Consider the following 18,176-nt stretch of genomic DNA (forward strand, 5'->3'; position numbering starts at 1 on the left):
CGTGGATTACCGATCAATATAATTCCTCTTACTTTAATCATTTATCATGTTGCATATTATCGTGTGATTCATTGAATTGTTGGTGGTTTGTGTGTTACGAGCTAAGATTGGGAAGTCACGTAGTAAAGTCGTAACAGTTTTTCACAAGATAAATATCAAGAACAAGCAGCTAATACCATGTTTATCAACAACCATCCAACCCAACCATCCATTTTTTCAATATTTAATTCATTTCTATCTCCTCTTCCACATTATAAATATTCATTCAACCCAACCATAACTATTTTTGATATGGATCCAAGTATTACAAGATCCATTTCCCAAGGAAAACCCAAATTGTAGGTGATTGATCTAATATTTTTGTGAAGTAGATTTTCTATTAATCAATAAAAGGCAATCCAACAAGAAATAAGGCAACTAAGATGAGCAAAAAAATAAATAATATTGGATAGGGTGGAAATTGGGATACATAGTCATTGATGAAGCAAGCTAAGACACTTACAACATAACTAACATGCATCCATGGATAGATCTTCAAGGGAACCACAAACCTCAAAGCATACCTCTACTTGATCCATGCTTGAACTAGTAATTGATGGAACTCACATGCTTGAACTAGCAATTGATGGATTCAAGCAACCTAAATCTAGGAATTGGATAGAAACCCTCTCCAAGAGGAAACAAAGCTCTCAAGCATCTAATTTCATCCTTGCAAAAAGAGGAAAAATACTATTTATAGCAAAGGCCCAAAATTCTAGAAAAATGGCCCACAAAATCTATGTTCGGGTGATTCACCCGGTCGGGTGAATTGCATGGTGCAAAACACCCACCCGGGTGTTCCTTCTGGAGCTCCCCGCCTTTTTCTGCACGACTTCTGTAAAACAACCATAACTCCCTCATCCGGACTCTGATTGGGGTGTGCAAGATACCCACGCTAAGCTGTTTCCAAGACGAAGACAATGGTGGCAGTTTCATAGCTTTCAGATATCATCTCGATAGGACGAATATTGATTGAAGCCAGCTGCAGTTGCACGGCTTCCATGTTCGTATCAATTTTCATGGTTTATCAATGATCACCCAATCACACTATTATATTTATTTTTATATTAATAATAATATTATTACATGAGTATTTATTATTGCATAATAAAATATAATAAAAAAAATAATAAATGACAAACTAAAAATTATAAAGACGAACAAATAAAACACATAAATTACAATAATTGAAATACGAAATAGAAAATATGTAATTGGTGCTCTTACATAAGATGAAAACTACACATTCAATTGCAATTGCCAAATTTTGCCCATATATGCTCAACCAAATCGTCTAGCAGAGTTTGTGAGCTTCTCTATTTAGAAGTTGTGCTTTATTTTTCATGTAAGAAGCTAGACTCGCAATCCTATTCGTAGAATATATGAAATCATTATTGTAGCACCACGACTTTTTCTACCTTTTTATTTGTTCTCAAAGACGTCATTTGTACAACCAATTTTTTTTAAAGCCCAAGTTCTTTATACGTTTAAAGGGCCCGACTTACGACCAATGAGAAAGATGCAAATGGAAAACCAAAGAACGAGACATGTGATGTCGACAATGGAAAAGGAATTTACATATGTGCCTAGGAAATACTCCCCCCGTCCCAAATTTATAGTCACATTTAGTTATGACACAGGTTTTAAGGAATTGGTGGAGTGTGTAATTAATGAAGTGAGATGTGAAGTGTAATTAATGAAGTGAGAGGTGGAGTGTGTAATAAATGAAATGAGATGGTGAAGTGAGATGATGGAGTGTGTAATAAATGAAGTGAGTTGGTTGAAGGTGCATCCCTTTATGACTTTTTATTTTTTTTTATTTTTGTTTTGATTTATTTTAATGTACATAATGACATTTGAGTGCAATTTTAGTGAATAATGGGGTAAAATTTTATGTCCAAATATGAAAAATTCTAAATGTGACTATAAATATGAGACAAATTTTTATGGCAAAATGTGACTATAAATCTAGGACGGAGGGAGTAATTCTTTTTGCAAGCCCAATTCTTTTATTTAGTTGAAACCACTTTGAGCCAAAAATCAGTCTTATTTATTTTTTTCAGTCCAAATATATCTCTCACTTTTCAAATCCATGGTAGTTACCTCAAATCTCTCCACCACCTTGAAAAAGAGGAATATAATCAGCCAAATCTGTTCTACGATCATCTCCAACCATACACCAAAACTCATTTTTGGTGTAGATAATTTCTCCAACCATACACCAAACTCAAACCCATTTTTGGGTTTTTCAATGGAATAACACCAAATATGGTGTTTACTCCAAAATTTTGTGAGAGAAATACTCAAAAATGGTGTAAACTTAAAGATAATGGTTGGAGTAAAACTACTTTTTAGTGTGACACATACTCAAAAATGAGTTTGAGTTTGGCGTAAATGGTTAGAGATGGCCTACGTAGAGATATTCCACAAGCTTCACAATTTACATCATTCTTTCAAAATCCTTCTAGAAAATCCGAAAAAGGAATAGATATACTCGTATTAGAAGCCACTGCAATTTCTTCCTTCCAACAAGTTTGAAACCGAGAGGATCGTGATTTCAATTTCCCTATTTGTTGGCAAATCCTTTTCTCCGAAAGTATAATTCCCCAAATTCTGAACTCTCTATTTTCTAAATTTCACAGCATACCATTCAATAGTTCACACGTTTGGAAATCCTTTAGATAACACATGAGTGGCAAAGTCCCAATCTTTAATTCCTGTTGTTGAAGTGCTTTAGCCCCTTTGAACAAAATCGACTCTCAATCCTTTCTAACAGCCTTGAATTTGAATAAAATTGATGAATACAAGTTTGAATTAAAGATTAGAAAGGGGTGGGGCACGTACCTGTTGTGTTGGAGCGCGATGGCTAGACGACCGGAGGCAGAAACGGCGGTGGTGAGGAATCGCTGCACGCCGACGACTCACGGTGGAGCTGCAAGCAAGAGGGAGTTGTAATTGGGGATGGAAGAAGAAGACATATTAGTGATCTAGGAGTATTTTATTTTAGTTGGTTTGTTTTCTCTTTTTTTGATTTAATTGTTGGAAAGTCTTGTGCTACTTTTAGTTTTAGGATTTGGGCCTTTTAAATAAATAGTACTCAATCGAAGTTCGGTAGAAGAAGTTATGACCGTTTTACCAAGACTGCGCAGAGCAGTGACATAGCTGGCGACCCGCCAGGTTCGCATGCAAACGAACCTGGCGACCCACCAGCAAAACACGAAAAAAACGCCGTAAGCAGCTGGCGACTCGCCAGCTTCGACGCATACCCAACCTGGCGACCCGCCAGCTTCGTCCGACAGTTTATTTCGGGCCCAAAGTCAACCCTAGGTATATATATGCCTAGGAAACGCCTCCAAACACAACTTACACGCCTCCTACCCCAAAAATACTACTTTTTCACCTAAAAAGAAGAGAAGAACGAGCAGAGGACGAGTATTCATTGCAAGATTGAAGACGACGCCTCCAATCCGCCCAATCCAATTCTAGGAGTTTCTACTTTTAGTTTTATTCTTGTTTAAACAATGTTTTTGAATATTTCTTTGAATATTTCTTTGTCTTTTGTGTTGAACATGAGTAGCTAAATCCTTCGTAGAGTTCTACAGGGGAGATACAATGATTCTTATGTTTAATTGATTTCCTTTTTCTATGCCTTGGCTCATGTGGTTATTTTGATTTCTTATGTGCTTATACGTTTATTTGACTGATCACCTTATAAATGCATGCGGATTTTACTACAAGAACTGAGAAGCGAGTAGTTTAATTTGAAAGAGAAGAAATTGACGTCTTTGCCAATATAATGAGAGATTTGAGCCTTTGAATGAAGCTAAGTATCTTAGGAGCTATTAGGAGTTGTTGCCTTAGTTCTAGGAAGGAGACTTCGGTTCTAGGTAGCAATCTACAAATTATATGCTTTGAGAAAAGATATAGTTTTACCTTAGTGATAGCTTAATAACCCTTGAGACCCTTTGTTGGCATAGTTAGGAAGTTAGTTGAGCATAGGATAGTTGTTATCGATCCCGTAGGATTCTACCTACTCATCCTTGATCTACATCCGTTTTCTTATTTGCTTTTAGTTCTCTAGTTATTTTTAATTGTTTTTACCTTGCTTTTAAATAGATTCAGAAAAACCAAAATTCCGATTCATTTAGATAGTAGTTGAGGTTGGTTCGTGGTAATTAGGTTGACACTCATTGTCTCTGTGGATACGATACTCTTTGCTTACTATTTGCTACATTAGCCCCGTACACTTGCGGGTATACTTGTGTTAAAAATAAGTTGAGTCAAGTTTTTGGCGCCGTTGCCGGGGACAATTTTGTGTTACTATAGCCTAATATCGTGATAAAAATTAAGATTACTAATCTAGATTTTACTTGCTTTATTTTTCTTTTTTTTCTTTTTGAGTTATTCTCACTTTTGTGTTTTTCTTTTCAGGATGTATGCTCACTCGCTCTAAGGGGCAACCATTAGTGTTATTGATCCTGAGATCGAAGCATCCAACCGAAGGAGAAACGCTCAGAGAAGGCTCAACCAAAGGCGATCACTTTCGCCTCTTAAGGGAGAACCGCCTGCTCCTGTTGCAGTAACAATGGCGGACAACGAAGAGAACAATGTACCACATCCAGATCCGGTAGTCCAACAACTCCAATTACAACTTGCAGATGTGGTGAAACAGCTGAAACAAAAAGAGGAACAACAAGCCATAGTGCCAGTGCAAAACATGTACGCTTACAGAGAGGTAGAGAGGTAGAGGACCCACCAATTGGAAACGATGGGATTGATGCCAATCATTTTGAGCTCAAGCCAGGATTGCTAAATATGGCTGAGGCTAATGCTTTTGCGGGGAAGGCCAATGAAGATCCCAACAAGCATCTTACTAAGTTTATTCAGATCAGTAACACGGTGAATCTTAATGGGGTGAGAGATGAACAAATCAGACTAAGGCTATTCCCATTTTCCTTGAGAGATGATGCTAGAGACTGGTACGACAGCATGGGGTCAGGATCTGTTAAAACGTGGGATGCCATGGTAGACTTATTTTTGGAGAAGTATTTCCCACCCAGTGAAGTTCTAAAGAGGCAAGCAGAGATAATTCAGTTCCAGATGAAGCCTCATGAGACAATCCGAGAAGCATGGGCTAGATTCAAGACACTGCTGAAAAGATGCCCCAAACATGGTCTAAGTCCGGGATACCAAGTCATAACTTTTTATAGGGGGTGTACTCCAGATGCAATGCGTGAACTGAATTGGAGCGCAGGAGGAGCACTCCTTCAATTAGGAGAGAATGATGCCATGCAAGTGATTGAGAGAGTAGCTTCCACTGATGAAGGATGGAATAATGAAAGTAACAAGTCATACAGGGTGTCCTCTGCTACAGAAGATGATAGAATAGATAGAATGCCAAAGCAGCTTGATCTCTTGACCACACAATTGGGAATTATGGAGATGAGACAGTCAGGGCCAGAGATCCAAGGAGGAGTTGAAGGTGTCAACTATGTGCACCAAGGAGGGAATAACATGAACTTCAACAACTATCGCCCCAACCAAGGGGGTGGTAACTATAACCACTATGGTAACAAGGTGCATCCCAATCTCTCCTATGGGAATCCAAACAATGCTCTGCAACCACCGCCAGGATTCACAGTGTCTAATGGGTTGGTAGAACAGCAGAAAAAGCCTACTACTGAAGATATCTTGGCAGCATTCATCAATCAGACTACCAAGTACATGGAGAAAACTGACAAGTACATGTAGAGCACTAGTCAAAGGTTGGGGAAGGTTGAAAACGACGTGCAAAGCTTGAATGTGCATATGAAGAGCATTGATACTCAGATTAGTCAAATTTCTCAAGCTGTAGGTGTCCAACATCAGCCAGGACAATTTCCAGCACAGACCATAAACAATCCCAAAGACTGCAAGGCCATACACTTGAGAGGTGGTAAAAGCTATGAAGGACCTTCCATGCCTGTAGAGGAAAAGAAGAGTACTCCAGAGGAAGATGTTAGAGCAGAAGAGAATTCCAAGGGAAAGAATAAGGTGGACATTCAGACCAAGAAAGGCGCAATGCCAGAAAAGCTGCCCCCTCCCTCCATTCCTACGACAGTTAGAGTGCCCTTCCCATTTGCGGTGAAGAAGAAGAAGTTGGATGAGCAATTCTCCAAATTTCTCGATATTTTTAGGAAGGTGCACATTAATATACCATTGGTGGAAGCTCTGCAAGAGATGCCTACGTATGCAAAGTTCCTAAAAGATGTGCTCTCCAAGAAGAAGAAGTGGATTGATTATGAGACGGTGAACATATCTGAAAATTATAGTGCGATAATTCAAAAGAAGCTACCTGCCAAGCTTAAAGATCCTGGGAGTTTCAATATCTCATGCGTTATTGGAAATGACAGACAGACAAAGGCACTGTTTGATCTGGGGGCGAGCATAAATTTGATGCCATTATCATTTTTCAGAAAGATGAAGAACGGCACTCTCAAGCCGACTACAATCACACTGCAGATGGCAGATAGATCAATCACCTATCCTAAAGGAATTGTTGAGGATGTTCTGGTGAAGGTACATGAATTCATATTTCCCGTCGATTTTGTAGTGTTAGATATGGAGGAAGACATGAATGTGCCGCTTATCCTAGGGCGCCCATTCCTAGCAACGGGAAAAGCATTGATAGATATAGCAAAGGGAGAGCTCACTCTTCATATGGGCAACAAACGACACATTTTGTCTATCTATAATGCTATGAAGACTCGTGAAGATGAGGAACATATTATGAAGATGGAGTGCAAAGCGGTGCATGTTGTAGAGGTCCAAAAGACACAAGCAATTGAGTCCACATTGGGGGATTTTTCGTTGCTCACTCTTCATATTAGTTTTGGGTTTCATTGAAATAAGTTTTCGGGCCCTGATTTAATTGTTGGGGCCAGTGTATTTAATTAATTCGTGAAATTATGCTCGGCCAAGTTTTTAGTATACGAAGACTATGGAAATTTTTCAAGGAAAAGACGAAGGATAAAATAAACACGCATATAGGGTGCGTGCATTATTTTAAGTTAATGTTTATCTCAAAGTCTAATTAGCATGTTATTTATTTTAATGCGAAAGGGTTATCTCCGCGAGTGAAGTAATATCGAAAAAGAAAACTCCAAGTTAAGGAACTAAGCAAACGTGAGCTTTCTTTTTAAATAAGGACTATGTCCTAAGTATTTTTTGGCGTAAAAAATGATGTTGTGCATATTTGTCTTGTCGTGTTTTGTTTTCTATGGAACCTATCTGATGTGGCTTTTGTCATTTATGGTTAATCGAATTCGGGTATGACTAGGGAGTGAGATCCCTAATCAGGCTAGTGTACAACTATGGGAGATCGTGCGCCATCTTTCGAGTTGGCGGGTCTAGTGAATTGGAATGTGGCCACATTCCTTGTCATCAATGGTTCAGACTTTAGATATGGTAGACATCTATGGGAAAATGACCGATTAGTCAAATTTACGATGGAAATGATTTTAGTGTCTCAGGCATTTCCAAAGTTGAAACCCTGAGGGCACTCAATGTGGAATGATAAATACTTTTTATAAAATATTTTCGGCATGAGTCCAATCAAGTACTCAGCCCTGTATATGTTTTAAAAATGTGATGACACATTTAATTTTGCAAAAATTAAATGCAATAGTGATTCTACTTTCGGAATAGATGAGCGTGATATATTCATTTTCTCTAAACCGATTTCCGGCGAGTGAGAATTTATGAATTAAAGTTTGTCATAATTATGAGTTATAAAGGAGCTATGAGATCAAACTAAGGGATTAGTTAAAAGTATTAACTATCCCACATTCGTGGGGAGAACCTTATTAAACATGTATTGATTATTACGTGTAATAATTATCGTGGACTAAGATGGGCACATGCGTACGCTGCCTCGCCGCGAGTCGCGTTGTGCACCATGTCCCTTGACCCGTGCTCAGTTCACCGAGTTCCGTGACCCATGATCCGTGACCTGCACCCCGTGTGTCGTGTGCCACATGCCATGTATCAAAAGGTCCACGAAGGACCTAACGCGTAGCAGGTGCCAAAAGGTCCACATTAGACCCAGATGCACAACGGGTGCTAAAAGGTCCACGGCGGACCCCGACGCATATCGGGTCAAAATCGGTCTAGGACCCTGACTCATAGTCGTGTGCCAAAAGGTCCCCGAATGACCCCGACGAATCGCGTGCCAAAAGGTCCAAGATGATGCATGATGTCTCTTCAGCTTCCGTTACGGCTTGTAACCTCCGACGGTTACAGTCAAGCCATCATGACACACATAATGACTGTTGACTCCATCATCACCCAATGAGGGGACAGGAAGTTGCTCCTACATTCGCAATTCTGAACGTCATTAATAATCAAAATTAAAGCAGACTGATCAATAGGACATCGACCAACTGATCCAGAGACACACTTTAAACTGAATGCAATGACTCGCAGACAGATCAAGTGGCAGAAATCTGACAGATCCTAAAAATCTATCTACGTGCCGTTAGGCGCACGAAGCAGAACGAGGAACCTTCAAAGCCTTAACTCACAGTACTATTAACTAGTAAATGGAAGTAAGGGTCGAATCCCACATAGATGAAGGTGTTTCAACATGTGTTGTGGAGACTTGGGATGACTGCTGCCACACTTAAATAGTGGGTTAAGCTTTATCCTACTTGATTGAGTAGACCGAAAAGAAATCAATATTTTCCCTAACTTGGTTCTAAATCTTGGTCTCTAAATAACCTAGGCATATCCTACATCACTTATCAATCAAGCCCTAAGTGTTGAAGGTGTTACGTACAGACGGAGTGTGAGAATGGCCGGCCGGCATCGCCCGCGACGCCTCGGGCGGCCAAGAAAAATCCGAAAGATAAAAAGGACGGCCGCTGCGAATTAAGGACGGAGTAAAGAAATTCGAGTTAAAGAATTTTAAACGAACGAGGTGGGCTTTCGGTTTAAATACGAGTTACGTGGCAAGTCTATCTTATATTGAAATTGGTGCTACGTGTGGACTTTCTATATAAGATATGATCGTGGCCTTTTCGAACTAAAGTATTTTCAAGAGCTTTCGATTTAATATATAAGTACGAGTATCATATTATGTGTCGAAAATCCTTTTAAGTGTGATTGAAATTATTATTTTTATTCCATGATGATGTGATATATGTGCTTAAAGTGGAAGTGATTGTCATGTGCTGCTATGTATAGCTTTTTGAGTGAATTGTGAATCGCTCGACTTTGCCGATATGATGTTATATGATGCTCGACTTGGTTGATATAATGTTATTCGATGCTCGGCATTGACCGATAAACATGGGTTATGTTTCAAACTGGTTTTATGAGGAAATGAGGATACAAATATTTTGTCATGCCATATTTTATCTTGAGAAATGTCTATCCGTTTTTCTAGCAAAGGGAGTGTCCCTACTAGACCAATTATATTGTAATCGAATTCGGGTCTGGGTGTGGTGAGCGTCCCACCTAGGCTAGTGTACACAACATGTGGATTAGGAGCCATCATTCGAGTTGGTCGGTCTAGTGGACTCGAAATGTGGCCACATTTCCGGTTCATGTGTAGTTTAGATGTGGTCTATGGGACCTATCTGAAGTGGTTGTTGCCACGTAAGATTAATCGAATTCGGGTCTTAGTGTGGGTAGGGTCCCTACTTTGACTAGTGTACACCATGGACCGTGAGTCATCGAGCGGGTTGGCCGGTTATTGTTTTGGGACCGTGGAAGGTGGCCACCTTCACAGCACCAGAAAGAACATAAAGAACCGATATGACAGTTTTTCAAAGAACTCAAAGATCAGTTGAAGGTTTATGATTTTGATTAAATGATTAGTCGATTGATCCTATTTTACGACCTCAGGCTTTTTTTAAGGTAAAACCCCGAACTCACTCAGTAATGGCTTGCCATGACAGTTTGATGAAAACATATTTTGGCTTGTGTTCACTGAGTACATCAAGCACTCAACCCTGCATATGTTTTAAAAATGTGCAGGTTCAACAGTGATGACGATGGGCAGTGTTCAGCAGAGACGACGTATGTTCTTTGATAGAATGATGAGTGGATGCATCGTGTCTCCATACATGATATCATTCGCTCTTGAAAGCTTCTGCTAAAATAAATTTTTTTAATTGAAACCAAGTATTATTGATCGAGTTATGTACTTTTCGAGATGATACTCTGATTTTATTCAAGTTATTTCCGTTATTTTGAGCCAAGTCCAATTATTCCTTTGTCTTCTCCATTATTCCCCGCTTCTTATATCCCTTCCCAGTCGCGATAAACCGTTCTTTCTATCTTCTAAGGGCGGGCAGATGCTATTGGGAATTATCACTAGGGGTAGAGGTGTCAAGTGGGCTGGGCCAGGCCAGGCCAGGACCACGTCGGTGCCGGGTCGGGCTGGGCCTGGGGTTTGGTTTATATAATGAGCCTAGCCCGAGCCCGAGCCCAGTTGCTAATTAGGCTGGGCCGGCCCAAATTAAAAAAAAAATCATAGGAGATGGTACTATATGTACAAATAAAACAAATGACATTTATATAATTTCATATCCAAATATTTACAAATTTGTGTATCATTAAATTATTCACACATAGTATAATTCCACAAGTAGGGATATCAATCGGGCCAGTCCAGCGAGTTTCGGGCTAACCCTATCGGGTTTCGGGTTAATCGGGTGCGGGTCAATCAGGTTGTGATTTTTTCGGGTTATAATAGTTCAATCCTACCCCTAAAAGCTCAGGTTTCAGGCTAGCCCAACGGGTTAATTGGGTTGTTACCGATAAAATTAGCATGCGATCAACCCAATATATAATGATGAAAATTAGTTATATTTATTAAATGTAAAATATTAAATTATGATAAATTTGATAATTTGAGATATATGCCTAAATTCAAACATAAACAAGAATAAATATTAATATTTGAGATTTGTTCAAAAGGAAGTATAAACATATTTCGAGAAAATTTAAAGCATGTTTTAGAAATTTATATATTTTTTAGTGAATTTGAAGTCTCTCATTTATTTATCTATTATTATATTAATAAAATTTAATATATAGTCCATCCGTCTGCGTATAGGAGTCCCATTTATTTTCGACACGGGTTTTAAGAAATGTTAAGAAAAGTGGGTGGAAGAAAGTTAGTGGAATAGAGGTCCCACTTGAATATATTAGTTTTAAATGATATATGAGTGGAATGAGTTAGTGGAATGTGGGGTCTCTTTACCATTTATGGTACTTATGAATCGGGACTCCTATTCGCGGATGGACCAAAATGGATAAACAAGATTCCTATTTGCAGACAGAGGGAGTAATTTGTATATTTAATATAAAATTGAAATTTATTTTTGTAGTTATATATATTATAAAAATAATCAATGAAGTGACGAATTATGAGTCAAATAAATAGAACAATAGAAATTTTATCGGATTTTCGGGTCTAGCCCTAACGGGTTGCGGATTAATCATGTACGGGCTAATCGGATTATAATTTTATCGAGCTATAAATTTTCAACCCTAACCCTATAAACTTGGTGAACTATTCGGGCCAGCCCACGGATTGCGGGCTGTACTGAAATCCCTATCCACAAGAATATTGATAATATATATACATGCATAAAATTAATTTATTAAAAGAATTAAGAATATAGTAATACTAAGTACATAATTGAGATTCTGTCGGGCCTAAGCCGGGCTCGGGCCGGTCTTGGATTTGTGAAAAGGCCCAATAGGAGCCCGATTAATCTAACGACCCAGCCCAAGCCCGCTCCATTTCATTGGTCGGCCCGGCCTGGGCTGGGTCGGCCCGGCCCATTTGACATCTCTAACTAGGGGGATGAGCAATCAATGCTCAAGGAGGTGGGGTCCATCAAGAAGAAGGGAAGAGGAAGGGAAGTAGAGGGCCACCGCCGCTGCAATAGAGCAAAGCACCGTCACGGGAGGCTCAATCCCAATGATGAATTCCAAGTCGACACTTCCACCCGCTTAGGAGAAATGTTCTCTTATATGAAAAACATGTCCCATACTTGGGACATTCATTGGGTGGAACAACAAGAGAATGAATTCAACCGTCGAGGTTGGACGACACAAGGGGATTGGAGGACGACATAGCAACAATTTTGGGAGAGTCAAAGGCTTCAAGATGTGCAACAACATCAACAAATAGCCAAGCTCCAAAGGATAGTTGCCGAATGAGTCGCGACATCGCCTATTTAATTGTGCCTTCGACGATCTTAGCATGCGGTAATTGAGAGCGAGTTAGAAGAGCTTAGTTGACATTACAATTAGCTCTCCTTAAAATGGTACTGTTAATTGTGAGCGAGAACATTAGGAGTCTTAGGAGCTTTTAGGAGTTATTCCCTCTGTCCCACTTTAGGAGTCCCGGTTTACCATTTTTGGGTGTCCCACTTTAGGAGTCCCGGTTGGAATATTCCAGAAATGGTATTAGGTCCCACATTCCACTAACTTTTTTTCACTCGCATTTTATTATAAAACTAATATAAAAAAGTAGGACCCACATTACACTAACCTTTTCTCACTCACATTTTATTAAAAAACTAATACTCCCTCCGTCCCATTGTAGATGACCCACTTTCCTTTTTAGTTTGTCCCAATCAAGATGACCCATTACTTAAAATGGAAATACTTTTATCTCTACTTTATTCCCTCTCTCTTACTTTACTCTCTCCTCTTACCACACAAAATATAACTGCATAAAATCCTGTGCCGCCCAAGGAAGTGGTCATCTTCCTTGGGACGGAGGGAGTATAAAAAAGTAGGACCCACATTCCACTATTTTTTTTCACCAACTTTCTTTTACATTTCTTAAAACCCGTGCCGAACTCAACCGGGACTCCTAAAGTGGGACGGAGGGAGTACAAATCTAGGATTGACGCCTCTAGTGTATGTGATCTACTTTGTGCAGCATGGACAATATTTATGCGACTCGTTCTAGTATAATATGAAGAAGCCTAATAGAGGGTTGATGCACTATTTATTAGCACTAAAAATACCTGCAAGTATACAGAGTAGATCTGGTATAGCTAAAGATCAATACCGATTGACTACCTTCTACTAAGCTTCTTTTACTATTTGGAGAAACAATGGGTTTTGAAAATTTTTTGAAAAACAAGATTACTAAAAGTGGTAAATAGCAAATTGCAACACAACCTAGAGATAAAATAGATGAGATAAAAGAATTCCAGGGATGCGCGTTCACAATTATGGTTATACAAATTTCAACTACAATACCCTAGCACAGTTTATACTTCGATAGAACGAGTCACACTAGTTATGCCCATGCGGTACAAGCGTAGATTACTAACACTAGGGTTGTCAATCCTAGATTCGTAACTCCTGAGAGCTCCTAAGACCATTGAAAAGTCCCCACTCTCAATTAACAGTGCCTATTAAGTGGATCTAACTCGCCAACCTCCTCTCACGATTATGTAGCAAGTTATATTAAATCAGCATCGAACGTGTCACTCAAACATGCAGTATTACAGAACAATTTAAGGAAGAAACAAAGTAAAAACAAAACGTATATTAAATATAAAAAGGAGTTGTATAAACCATTAAGAGTTAGAATCCTATGAATTTAGTTACACATGATAGAATAATCTAAAAACATAGTTTGAATGGAAAACAATGTAAAACAAGAACTAAAGCGATAAAACCCAAGGGTAGAATCATGTAGCCTTGATCTTCACTTGAATCCTTCTTCAACCTCTTGCACAATGAAGATCTCTCAAATATTATGCTCTAGAATTGTGAGGCAAAAAGTGTATAAAAGTGTGTCTGAATGAAGAGGTTTGAGGGGGTATATAAAGGGAGAAATTCGAATCCTATGGATATAAGGAAAAGGTTGGATAATTTTGGTAAAATCTAGAGAAAATCTAGGTAAAAACATGTGCCACGTTTTCGCAGCGAACCGCTGCACCTTGGCCGGCGGTCGCTGTGCGTTGCCCGTAGCTTCTGCCCATTTGTGTAGCGGTCGCTGCATGAGTTGTAGCGGTCGCTGCAAATTAGTCCAGTGGCTTCGGGACCTTCTCGAGTGGTCGCTGGGCGTCTTCAGATTTTTAGCACAACTTTCTCTGGAGCGGACCGCTTCAGACGTAGTGGTTGCTATGGGCCAGCGGTCGCTGCGACACACGCAGCGGGCCGCTGGGCGTCTTGAATGCTCCAGAATTCCATCTTCGACTTTTTCCTATCTTTTTAGCTCAAATATGCAAAATTTTGACAAAACATGTCAAAATACCAAAATAGATAAAACATGTAAAATGCGGACATGAATTGCGATTTAGACATTAAAAACAGACCAAATAAGGGCCCTAAAATAGTGAAGAATCCAAGCGTATCAAGGGTAGCCAATTAACAAGTATATATGCTTTAAAAAAATGATATAAAATAATGTAGAATCTTAGGATCTATGAACAACTTCAAGCCAACCAATTCCACTTGCCTTTTCATGTCACTAGAGTTGTTAGAATGGTCACTAAATTAGATTAAACACCATACCGAGGAAGTTAGGACAAAGTCTTCTTCTTTAAATGCCTAACATCTAATTCCTAAAAACATTAAAATCAAAGAGGTCTCATGAAATCTCAACTCTCCAGAGTGCTATTGAATAAAGAAAGAATTATTCTTAGTTCAAATTAATTATTTCATCTCCTGATTAATTTAGTTAATCCTAGCACATTCTAGAGGTAGTTATTTGAAAGTGCTCTTTTGCTCTTTATGTTCTCTGGTCGTTGTGGACTGCTCAAGTTGGATTGTCAAACTGATCTAGCTGGCCAAATGTATGCCTTCTACCTAGGAATGCCGGTGAGTAGATCCAATGGAAATTCAAACTGATCAACTTGACTTAATCCGACTTGAGTGATCTAAATGGAGGAACTCAGCGCGTTTCAAAACCTTAACCCACAATACTGTTAACTAGTATAGGGAAGTAAGGATCGATCCTACAGAGACAATGTGTTCTACATTTGTTGCGGACAAGATGGGAATGGCTGATGCCACACTTTACTGAGTGGGTTAAGTTAAACTACTTGGTGTGAACAAACTGGGAGACTGAACTAACTAAACTCTTCTACTTGCTAAACGGAATAAAACTCTACTTGATCAACTCATACTGCTGTTTCCTAAAATGGACAAACAGAGTCTACTGCAAAACGTACGGTAAAGTAAACCTTTTCTAACAATTTCTTCTTCCTCGCAGAATCAAAGGAAAACAGAGTATAATCAGATCCAAACATTTCCAAACACTCATGAACTAATAAACTTAACTTAATAGACTTGTAACTTCATATCTACACTAAGGAACTAAACTACATCTACGTAAATAAACTACTAACCATAATCATGCGTAACTTACGAATCGACCTAGATCTATTCCACGATGCTACGAACAACCAGATCTAAACATCCTAAACAATTTTATCCATAATTTCTCAACATCTAGACAAAAAACGTAAATCAACAGCTCAGATCCAACCAAATCAAACTGTAGCAAAACGCTTGAGCTAAGATATGCACCATAAGTCAGAAATCAAACATACTTCGGAGAGTTCATGCATGGTAAACAAACTTTCAACGTGAACCAAGATCTTAAAACTAAATTCACTGAATTAAAAATATTCAGCGTAAACTGAAGATAGACAGAACCAAAGACAGAAATTGTTTCATCACCCTTCTCGAAGCGGAATTATAGAACCAAAATCAAAGTGATAAAATCCAACACCAAACCACTACTAAACTAAACTAAAATAGGAACCAAGTGTGTATGTGATGGAAATCTAGGAGTTTGGAGTGTTGGGAGCTCCCATTTCAGGCCTAGAAGAGAGCTGAAGTCTACTAAGTGTTAAGAGCCGGAAGTTGCCTTCTTCCTCTTTCTATATTTTCATTTATAGGAAGACATGAGGTCTTGATCCCAAGGGAAACTACCTTTCAAAAAGTCATTCTAATTGGGTGCTCCTGCCCCGTGTAATGTAGTCTGACTTGAACCGGTTGCGCAACAAGTTGACTCCTTTTCCTTGATCCGTTCGTCCGCCCAACTGATCCACTCTATTTCTGAATATGGCAGACTTTCACACACACCTGGCTCACAATTAGACGTTAGATTACAGAATTGAGTGTTGTTTTATCACAGAACATATGCATGAAACGAGCCTTATCATTAATCAGTTGAACGAACAAGAAATAATTCAAACAAATGTAAGAGCAAAGCACAAAAGAATTCACTGCAAGAAAATTACTCTCTTCCTCTACCAATAATAGTCCCATTTTACCATTTTCACTCCACATTCCACTAACTTTATTATAGTTACATTTCACTATAAAACTAATACTCCCTCCATCCCACTCAAAATGACCACATTATTGAGTGGCATGAGATTTTATGATGTGTTGTTAAGTGGAATAAAGTAGAGAGGAAAAATGTAGTTGAATATTTAAATGAGGAGAGAGGAGGTTATTTCCAAAATTGGAAAGTGGTCATCTTAATTGGGACAGAGGGAGTATATAAGAGTAGGATCCACCTTCCACTAAACCTTTTCCACCCACTTTCTATCACATTTCTTAGAATTCTTGTCCGGTCAAATTTGTCCTTGTATTGGTGGACGGAGGTACTATGAAATTAGAGCATCTTCACCAATAATTCCACAAAAGGAAATTAGCTAATCATATTCATAACAAAATCCATAGACATATTCAAAGACATTGTTTTAAATAAATGTCATCAATCTTGCGATGAATACTTGTTTTGTGTTCGTTCGTCATTTCTTTCCAAGGTGAAAAAGTGCATTTTGGGGGGTGTAGGCTTCAGAATGTGTGTTGAGAAATGTGTCAGGGCCTTATTATACTTAGGGATGAAATTTAGTGCGTAGAGGCAGTCAATTTTGGCAACTCGCCGGTCTTGTTTGACATTTCCCTGCATTTCCGGCGAATTGCCGGGGGCGGTCTTTCATGCGAAGTCAGAGAATCACCAACTTTGTTTTGTGTTTTCCTAGACAATTCAAGCTGATCATTGGGTTTGCTTATGGTGCGAACTCGGTGACTCACTAACTTGTGTACGATGTTTACCTCATTTTCGACGCCAGAGCCTCCCTTTCACCTTTTAGTACCTATTTTGAACCTTTTTCACACATTATTCACAATATGGTCAAATACCAATATAATATAGTTGTAGCCACAATTACGCCTAATAATGGACAAAATACGATCAAAATCATGCAAGACTACATGTCTAAAACCTTGCAAAATGTAAGTATATTAGTAGCTTACAATTGGTGTTAGTGTTAAATTACCTAGTCAATTCAAATAAGTAGTTGAATGGATGTTAATTTAATGCAAGTTTCATTTTCTCAAATACTCGAGTTTAATTTCTTTATTGATACTTGACAACTAGTTAGTGTTGTGCCTTTAACTTTTGGAGTTAGGATAGTTCATTTTCAAATTAATCTTCATAATAAGTTTAGTTCCATGTTGATATTTGTTTTTTTTTGTTGCTTCCATAAATTAGTTATGGGTTAGTTGATTAAGGTAGGCGCTTCAGTTTATTTAGTTAGTTTGTTTAAGTCGTCGTAGCTTGTGGGCTTGTGGCATTTGTTGTTTTCCATTTTGAACTAGATTATTATGTTTTTAATTTAGTTATTCTAGCTCAGGTTCGAAAAAGTTTTACGGAGTCTTTTATTTCTTTTCTAGTGTTATGCTATCTATGTAGGTGTCATTTTAATTTCAAGTTTAAAAGTAATTTGTGTTCTGAACTTCCAAGTATTCTCAATTTTCTTCTTGAAACTATTTTTGATCTCTTCCTTATTTTAAGCTCACAATATCTAAAATTCCAGACTCGTGCTTCCAAAATGATGTCACGCACTTCTTTGTTTCAAAACCCTACAAACCACCGTCCATTTTAGGTCGTCCTCTTCCCCTGCACTTGTTGCTCATCGGAAACCAACTCTATACTGATTGGATCCTTTACCATACTCCTTTCATCCAAACTAAGTTGAATCGTAATCCTTTTTCGGATGTACCCACTAAGTTGAGTCATTTACTTTTTTGACAAAAACTAAACATTCCATTACTCTTACTTCATTTCATCAAATACATTACTCTCTTTA

At 38.5% G+C, this 18,176-nt stretch overlaps 1 protein-coding gene and 1 long non-coding RNA gene across 2 annotated transcripts; one reads left to right on the top strand and one right to left on the bottom strand.

Annotated features, from left to right (window-relative positions):
* Positions 1-2,066: 2,066 nt before the first annotated feature.
* On the bottom strand, positions 2,067-3,188 carry LOC125215955 (uncharacterized). Its single transcript, XR_007175328.2, has 2 exons — positions 2,884-3,188; positions 2,067-2,816 (listed from the first exon to the last, which is right to left on the bottom strand). It is a non-coding gene; the product is annotated as an uncharacterized LOC125215955 (long non-coding RNA).
* Positions 3,189-5,847: 2,659 nt separating this feature from the next.
* On the top strand, positions 5,848-6,924 carry LOC125186676 (uncharacterized). Its single transcript, XM_089064822.1, has 2 exons — positions 5,848-6,441; positions 6,598-6,924. The coding sequence occupies exons 1-2, from the start codon at positions 5,848-5,850 to the stop codon at positions 6,922-6,924; spliced, it is 921 nt and encodes a 306-aa protein (XP_088920948.1).
* Positions 6,925-18,176: the final 11,252 nt, after the last annotated feature.

This window comes from Salvia hispanica, chromosome 2 (genome assembly GCF_029641045.1).
Source record: "Salvia hispanica isolate PSC_SH4W2 chromosome 2, Shi_PSC_v1, whole genome shotgun sequence".
NCBI lineage: Eukaryota > Viridiplantae > Streptophyta > Magnoliopsida > Lamiales > Lamiaceae > Salvia > Salvia hispanica.